Raw genomic sequence first — 9188 nt, 5'->3', positions numbered from 1 at the left:
ACATATTTAGGAGTAATGTACAACATGGAGGTGTTTAAGAGCTGGATTAGGTTGAGACCTAATTCCAAAAAAAAATAATCTAAGCTTGAGATAGAGCTTAGCCCATTATGTCCAAATGATTCATTTTTCCATTTTAAAAATTATAAAAATATACAAATATTAATACAAAATTATTTAAATTATCTTTAAACAGTTAATGCTATCAGCTCAAATAGGGATGACAACGAAGTAGGATAAGTCGATTTTTTACTTATCTCAGAGCAAATTACCAAAAAAGCCCTTTTTTTCAAAATTTACCGAAATTGGCCCTTTATGTAATTATTTACAGGAATGGCCCGTTTTCCGCGAAATCGCGTCCATGTCAGCGCGATGTCAGGGTACGCGCCAGGAAATCGCGTCAACCTAAGCGCGATTTGCTGACGTGGACACAAATCGCGCCTCCTAGGACGCGATTTGCTGACATGGCATAAACAGTTTATGTTTTTTAGCTTGGAAAACTTTGAAATGCCATAATTTTTCGCTCGGTTGTCTGATTGAGACGAATTTTTTTGATCTACGAAAAGTTATTAGAAATAAAAAAAAATCGTCTCAATCGGACAACCGAGCGAAAAGTTATGGCCTTTCAAAGTTTTCCAAGCTAAAAAACATAAACTGTTCATGCCATGTCAGCAAATCGCGTCCTAGGGGGCGCGATTTGTGTCCATGTCAGCAAATCGCGCTTACGTGGTCGCAATTTCCTGGCGCGTACCCTGACATCGCGCTGACGTGGACGCGATTTTGCGGAAAACGGACCATTCCGGTAAATAATTACATAAAGGGCCCATTTCGGTAAATTTTAAAAAAAGGGCTTTTTTTTGGTAATTTGCCCCTTATCTCAACCCTGACTTAAAAAAGTGTAACCCCTATAAACCTGCCTAGAAAAATAAATAATGTACCTCACCCATCTTGGTACACAACATTTTCACATTTTGAATACAAAATTTTTGACAATTAATTTTGTCTTTCTATTTCATTTATGCATCACTTTTAAACAGTAGGTTAATTAAGATAGATGAGAAATTATGGAGAAGAATACAAAGGTGAGTGACACAAATAATGGAACTGAGGATCTAATATTAATATATATTATATATAAGGGAAATTTTATAATTATCTCGAGGTAAGGTAAGTTCTTTTCATGGACGAAGCTAAAAACTCTTTTAGGGAGTCAAAACTAAATTATAAAATTTTTGATAGATTAAAATATAATTTTATTATATATTAATTTATAATCTCATTATTTTTAAAGAGATTAAATAGATTTTTTCATATTTAAAGGTTAAAATATATTTTTACCATTCAATTAATTTATAATTTTATTATTCCTAAAAGAGATAAAATAAAACATTTTATTTTTAGGGGGCAGGCCTTTTGCCTGCTAGCTCCCCGGTATCGCCTTTGCTTTTTTCGACCCTAACCCAAAAAAATTTACTTTGATCTGCCTCAAATCTAATTTCAAAAATAAAAACTCCGACCCTATTAATTCGGGTCGAAACCTATTGAATACGGATTTTTTTGCCATCCCAAGCTCAAATCTGATCCAGAGCGAGTGGGCGGGGTTGAGCGGGGTACACAACTAATGAACACCTACAAGGCTACAACACAAGGCATTCGTTGCACGCGGTACCGTTGAGCGCGTACGAGTAGGATTAACACCTGATTTGAGTGGTAGAGTTTATCCTTTTCATCAACCTCCATTTTTTTTAAGCTAACTTTAAACAAATATTATTTTTTCCAACAAACAAGCGGGAGAGTGGAGAAGGAAACGAAAAAAGGAGAAAGGCGCGATTCCAATACGCTTCACTCTCTGTTTCGTTAACTTACGCTTCTGCTAATTTCTCCATTTTCTTTCACTTTTTTTTTCATTCACTAAAACATCGGAAATGAGAGGAATCTGTGCTCTCTTCTTCATTTGTGATCTCATTGTATTCATCACTTCCGTCGCCGTCATTGACGCCCGGTCAGCGGTGGAGATCAATGTCACCGCCGTTCTGGCCAATATCTCGGACCCGAGATCCAGAGAGGATAGTTTTGTCGGCATGATCGATCGTGCTCTTGAGAAGGAATTCAATGACACCGACCAAAATGAAGGTCCGTACAACCAGATCTGAATTCTCGTTATTCTCTCTCTCTCTCTCTCTCTCTTTTCATCTGCATTCGGCATTTATTTCTGTATCAATGGTGGTTAGTTGAGTTAGGCTTTTGAAGCATGTGGATCAGCTGTTATTTCACTCAGTTTTTTTCTTAATTTTGTATTTTTCATTAAAATGTTTAACGTTTGATGTTTGATTATGAACATTTCTGTTTATTTCGCTGTGTTTTATTTAGAAAATTTACCGCATTTGCGTAAAGAGCTTTAAAAATTGCAGTGACAAGTGAACACGAGAAGTAGAAAATGAAATTCATTCCTCTGTTCTAAGTTATAAAATAGAAATCTTAATTTGGCTCTTTTAGTTTCAATTATTGAATTCTTACCTCTCTCTTTTTGCAGCTACTGATCCTGATAGTTTCAACAATAGTGTCGCGGGGAAGCAGGTTGGTGGTAGGCTAGTTATTTTTTTTAATAATGTTATTCATTTTCTATGACCTTTAGTTTTGAAATTGATCATTGATTAAGCACTCAAAAGTGGAGCTTCTTTTATTGTGTAGAGGCCGGCTGTCGGCTGCCTTTAAATTTCAATATTGACTTTAGTGGTTAAAGAATCTAAAGCTGTAAACAATTTATTGGATCAGATGGGTTTAGTTATGATTTCCTTTCTAGTTTTCAAGTGAGAAAAACTTTTGAGATCAGAATGCTGAACCATGCTACTCTTGCAATAAAGATGAGAATTTACCTGTCTGTTTATAAATTTTCTATCAATTATTAAAGAAGCTGGGTGGTGATAACATAATTGGTTTATTTTTCTTAGGCTGTCTTGGAAACTGTTGCTAGAGTCAAGACCAAGAAAAATGAGACCAAGGAAGAGAAGTAAGAGTTGAACCATTCTTCTGCTATTGTGGGCATTTTGCTTCGCCTAACCCACATTACTTGACAGCTTACATTTTTTTGAGCCTTGTGCCAGGTCATTTCAGCTCCATGACGTTTTCCATTTGGATGATGAAAATCGAGCTGATGATGCACCAACGTTGATAGATCGAAATGTATGTCTTGTAAAAGTCTTCTAAAATTTCTATTCAGTTGATAATTTTCCTTGCTGTTGACATTGAATCATGATAATGCTGCCTCAGGCAATTGTATTTTTAGTGTAGTTATATTTAAGTAAATTACATGCTGATCATGTTGGCATACTTCTCGTCAGGACAATGTCTTTATAATATCCAACCCAAAGTCGAAGTATCCTGTTCTACAACTAGACTTAAGGTTAAACTTTTATTGTATATTTTATGTATTTAGTTTAGTTTGATGCCATCACAGTTGTATTGGGACCAACTTTGATTTTCCCAAAATTCTTGTGCAGATTAATATTGGATCTGATAATTGTCATCGTCTCTGCTACATGCGGTGGCATTGCTTTTGCTTGTGCTGGACAACCGGTATTGCTGTTGTGCCTTTTACGTTCTTTATTCCATTAGTTTTCACCCTCTACCACAGTGTTCTGGTTATAGATTTATTTTCAGTCTCTTCTTAAATGCTTTGCAGAACTTGTTCTTGATTCAGAATTACAGATTTTCTCTAAAGTAGAGTCTTACCTTTGCATTTTTAAATTTCAGGTTATTACTGGATATCTACTTGCAGGATCTATTATTGGACCCGGTGGATTTAGCTTTGTTGGTGAAATGGTGCAAGTATGTTGCTTCCACTTTGATACTAGCTGGCAATTACTTGTCTTTGGCTTGGGTTTTGTTTTGTTTGGATGAGACTTCTAGACATATAAAGTGGGGTGTTGGTTTGCAGAATTGGCGATTAAGTTAGATAAAGTTCCAACTCATTTTAGATGTTTAAAGATCATGATGCTCAACAAGGCTGTTGTTTATAATAAACAGAAATTCCTGTTTTAAATGCATAACTACAGCAACATAAGTAATCTTTCTAAGCTTATAAGCATGATGTGGTATAGTTTATAGCTACTGTATTTACTTGATACTGCAAGAGCTGAAAACCTACTGTCTCATTGTAAGTTGCTTGTAACAGATGTATGCAAATTTTCAAAATTGGTTAAAATATAGTTATCGGTCTTCCTACTTATTTCATATTTGCTTGCATGCATGGGCTCCTAGAAAAAGAAGCAGACTAAGAAATGCATTTATATGCATAAACTGGTAATAATACACATGCTAATACTTGCGCAATTATGTTGGATTAGCAAACAAAACAATCTTTATTAATTCTTAAAGAATTCTGTTCAAGGAACCTGTGGTAGAAGCTTACACATCTGTGTACTATTTTTCTCATTTCATTTTTTAAATAATTTCACTTACCGTGTCCATATCTTTATTGGCTCATGAATTCAGGTGGAAACAGTGGCTCAATTTGGTGTAATCTTTCTTCTTTTTGCTTTAGGCTTGGAGTTTTCAGCAACAAAGGTTTGCTTGTTGCCTTGTACTGGCCCTATTAGATTCATTCCTATGACTCATGGTACTCACCTTGTTGCAATTTATGCAGCTTCGTGTTGTTCGAGCAGTTGCTGTCCTTGGGGGTCTTCTTCAAATTTTTCTATTCATGTGCTTGTGTGGTATAACAGTCTCGGTATGTGTGCTATTGTTAGAAATATTTTTCTGTAAATGTTTGATAATTAAATCTTACCACATAAAATAAGCTTTGCAGTTATTGGTACTAAGTTTTAGCATATATGGTTTGTATTTTATACTGTACTTATATAACATCTGGTGTAACCACATAAGTGAGCACCATGTTATCATTATCTGGCGCTTGGGCAAGATGTTATCCACTCTTTTTATATCAGTTGGGTGAGGACCTTTTTTTTTGTTTTGTTTAATTAGGCATGTCGAAATTGTTTTTCACTTTTTCTATTGAGAAGATATGATGGTTTCTATTTTTTCATATCTTATAGTATTTTCATTCCAAATTAGTAATGAGTTTTTGATAAATGCAGCTACATGCTTTTTGCAGTTATGTGGGGGTAAAGCTTCAGAGGGGGTTTTTGTTGGTGCATTCCTATCTATGTCTTCTACAGCTGTGGTAAACCTCTATGAACTGCATGTTCTTGGATTGGTGAAAAATTTTAGAGAAAATTGCTTATTCGAGGAAACACTTTCACAAATATTTTGCTTTGCAGATGCATGTAGTCTCCTTTTATTCTTATGATGACTGCTTTGTCTTTAATGGTTTCAGGTTTTGAAATTTTTGATGGAAAGGAATAGTATAAGTGCCCTTCATGGTCAAGTTACAATTGGAACTCTTATCCTGCAGGTATTTATTTTCTTTGTCACCACATCAGTTAAAAGAACTTCACTTGTGCTTAGACAGTATGAAGTTTTGTCATGGCAGGACTGTGCTGTGGGTTTGCTGTTTGCTTTACTTCCAGTTCTAGGTGGCAATTCTGGAGTCCTTCAAGGAGTATTATCCATGACTAAATCGTAAATGAAAAATCTCTAAGATCTACTCTTTTTGATTCAGTTGAGGGAAATATCATTACAGTTTTTAGGTTTCTAATAATACATTTTCTCCTTTGATTTTCAGGTTGGTGGTTTTAATCACATTTCTGACCATTTTGACAATAGTATCTTGGACTTGTGTGCCATGGTTTCTTAAGCTCATGATAAGCCTATCATCACAGGTAACCTCGTTAGTAGTTTGCAATGTTAGTAATCCCACATTGCTACAAATATCAAGTATAAAGAATTTGAATATACAATTCTTTAGAACTTAAATATTTGAGTTGGGTGCCTAGCCCATTGGATAAGTGGGCTTCCTACATTTTTAAAGGTAAAAAAAAAGGGGCACTTCTTCTGCCATAAGTCATGTACTATGCCTATATTTAAAACTCAATAATGCTTAATTGAGTTGTGAATCACAGTTCAAGTCTATTTTTTTCTTCCCTTAATTTTTCTTTCTTGCATCTCAAGTTTCTTTCTCGTAACACCTTTATATAATAAATCTGTCTTATTTTTTCAGTTCTTTAATCTATGTACATTTATTAACCTAGATATTTATTTGCAGACTAATGAACTCTATCAATTGGCATCCGTGGCATTTTGCTTGCTTGTTGCTTGGGTTTGCTCATTTCCTTCTTACTTCTTGCATTGTAATTAAGCTTTGCATCTAATTGCAATATAACATCGGAAAAGATCTATCATTTTGTTGCTTGGATTGCTGCAAGTTTTTTCACTTGCAACTTTTTTTTTCTTTGCTCTACCAATAAAACCCATGTGCCTTTCGTTCAGTTAGCAGCCTACATTCATTTGTATATGCATATAACAGAGGTTGTTGTGATACTCCAGTGTAGTGATAAGCTGGGTCTAAGCCTTGAGCTGGGCTCCTTTGCTGCGGGAGTGATGATATCAACCACTGATCTCGGTCAACATACACTTGAACAAGTAAGATATCTAGATTTTTTTAGCCTTTCTGAAAGAACTTTCAATAGTTTAACTTCCTACTCAAAAGTCAACTGTATGTGAACTCATTAACCATCTCTACACAGTAAATATTGTAATATTTTTCCAGACTGAGTTAGTCTTAATGTTATCGAATCAGTTTAAGGCAATTATTGATGGTGTAAGTTGAGTGTTTCCGTTAGGAAGGCAATTAAAAGTCCTGCCTGTGCTAGTTTTGCGGTTAGCCAAGTCTTGTGTCCGTCAGGCACTATTTTAAGCATCTTGTTTTCCTTGAGTTTAAATTGGTTTATGATGCATGTTTGAGAGCATTATTGTCAATATTAGTTTGGTTAGTACAATGGTGTTCTTGCCATGTTCTTGCCTTGTTAACCAATGAAATTCTCCTTGGTTTTCTCCCTCTTACACACAGGTTGAGCCCATTCGCAATTTCTTCGCTGCTCTTTTCCTTGCCAGTATTGGGATGTTGATTAATGTGCATTTCCTTTGGAATCACGTTGATATATTGCTAGCAGCTGTTATATTGGTTATTATTATTAAAACGATGGTAGTTGCTGCAGTTGTCAAGGGATTCAGATACAGCAACAAAACCTCAATTCTTGTATGAGTTGAGTATAACATTTTTTTTCCTTACATTATTCAGTAAAGGGGCCTTAGTTCCTTTAAACTTAATGTGTAGGTTGGGATGTCATTGGCCCAAATTGGGGAATTTGCTTTCGTACTTCTAAGTCGTGCGTCTAATCTTCATCTCGTAGAGGTTTGTCCTCCATTGTTGGAATCTTCATATAATTGAAGTTACTCCATTGCTCTTTATTCATATAATCACCATTTCTAAATTTTTGTCATTGCGGCAGGGTAAACTTTACCTGCTACTTCTGGGCACAACAGCTCTTAGTTTGGTATGTAAGCCGTTAAACGTGGTGTCATTAGCATTTGGCATTTATTAAAAAACTGACATTTGAGAATCTCATTTGGCATTTATTAAAAAACTGACAGTTGAGAATCTCTTGTAGTTTTAGTTTACCATAGTTTACCATTCTAATCGCGAGTACCAAACATGCAACGGGAGGGTAGTTTGAAAATGGACGACTGCAATAAAAGTCTTGCTGCAGTTGCATTTTCTCTTATTGGTTCACGAACAGTATCCCATAGAAAAATGATACAATTGGTTTAAGCATTTTCCGATCAGAATGGAAACTTTTACTATTAATTCCTTATGTACATGTAATTAGCCAAAATCAGGTAAAAGTACCATGGAGGTCCCTGTACTATGAGTCAAATTGTATTTTGCCTCTTTTACTCAAAAAAGGGGGCAAATTAATCCCTATATGTTAGATCAAAGAGCTAATTGGTCATTTTTGTTAATAATAGAAATGGATGGAATTTTAATAGAAGGACTAATTTACTCTTTGTTCTAATGTATAAGGATGCTCATTTTCCGGGTGGAGGAGAAAAAATGCAACCCGACTCCCACTACAAGGGCCTTCTACTTTTACTGCCAATTTCTTAAAGTTCTTTCATAGTTAGCTCTCAAGGTTCAGATTTTACTCATAAAATTACCATGCAGGTGACTACTCCATTGCTTTTCAAACTGATTCCAGCTGTTGTTCGTCTTGGTGTACTATTACGGTGGTTCCCAGCTGATAGTCCTGAGGTAATCAATCTGCCTTTGAATACAAACTTTGTAGAATAGTCATATAACTCTTCTGATAGCAAATCACCGAACAGAGGGTTGCATCATCTGTTTTTAAATTGTTGTTTCGAAATTTTTGTCGGAACAAGTCTTTTGAGGTTATGTTGAATATGATTCTCCTCCCAGATTGGTTTGAAAGGAGATAGTCTTCGAGTCTTCGGGCGGACAGCGCGAAGCGTATTACTTTGATGGTCCAAGGCTCTCATGATTCATGATATTAAAAAAATAAATACATGAACCCCAATTTTTTTTGCCAATTTCAGCCTTTTAGCTGATGAGGTTCTTATACTCTGGAGGACAGGTGCATAAACGTGCAAAAAAGCAAGTCGATTGAGCGAGCAGATTCTTTTCGAGTTGCTAAGCTGTTCATACAATATGCGAATCTATACAAATTTCTGACTAATTTCTGACTAAGCAAAGACCGACCGGGGAACAGCTGGCAACGACGTATGAACAGCGATATAAAATACGATTCTCCCTGTCCTCCGATGCCGCATTGCCATTCTGATATTTGGTTAGATGAGCTTTGTGTAATAACCTCCATTTATAAGGTAATTCATTTCAATCTTTTTCCCACTTTAATTGATTGGTTTATTTGTTGCTTTTTTTTCCCCACAAATTGCATGTGAAAGTAAAATAAAATTTTGTTTCACATAGTGAAAATATTGAGAAAGGTATTTTGTAATATAGTGTTAATTTTCATGGTATTTAATATTTAAAGAGGCCAAGAATATAGGGAAAAAAGTTAATAAAATTTTACATGGAAAAATGTTTCTGTATTAATTTGTAACATTTTTATTTTTTAAACATTATACAAATACTGTTTTTTTAAGAATATTTTATATATTTTACTTATCTTTTAGGTATGATTGCTTACGTTAATTATATAAAATTAAAAAATTATTAATAAATAATAAATAATAAAAATGAGATAAAATATTTG

General features: G+C 34.8%; 1 protein-coding gene across 7 annotated transcripts; it reads left to right on the top strand.

Moving 5' to 3' along the window:
• The first annotated feature begins 1497 nt into the window (after positions 1-1497).
• Positions 1498-8952, top strand: LOC107932844 (K(+) efflux antiporter 4). 7 transcript variants are annotated; one of them, XM_016864947.2, is made up of 20 exons: positions 1500-2130; positions 2531-2574; positions 2949-3007; positions 3102-3180; positions 3339-3400; positions 3498-3573; positions 3751-3825; positions 4492-4563; positions 4643-4726; positions 5111-5179; positions 5333-5410; positions 5489-5577; positions 5681-5777; positions 6161-6214; positions 6442-6537; positions 6965-7153; positions 7232-7309; positions 7407-7451; positions 8120-8206; positions 8372-8952. In XM_016864947.2, exons 1-20 carry the CDS (start codon positions 1923-1925, stop codon positions 8432-8434), a joined length of 1704 nt encoding a protein of 567 aa, XP_016720436.2. In that variant the 5' UTR covers positions 1500-1922; the 3' UTR covers positions 8435-8952. The 7 variants fall into 7 exon arrangements, 6 of the variants coding, with proteins under 6 accessions (XP_016720438.2, XP_016720444.2, XP_016720436.2 ...); XM_016864945.2 differs by having other exon boundaries at positions 1501-2130; positions 8542-8952; XM_016864950.2 differs by having other exon boundaries at positions 1507-2130; positions 8547-8952.
• Positions 8953-9188: the final 236 nt, after the last annotated feature.

This window comes from Gossypium hirsutum, chromosome D08, assembly GCF_007990345.1.
Source record: "Gossypium hirsutum isolate 1008001.06 chromosome D08, Gossypium_hirsutum_v2.1, whole genome shotgun sequence".
Lineage (NCBI taxonomy): Eukaryota > Viridiplantae > Streptophyta > Magnoliopsida > Malvales > Malvaceae > Gossypium > Gossypium hirsutum.
This window is presented reverse-complemented; position numbering and strand designations above follow the sequence as displayed.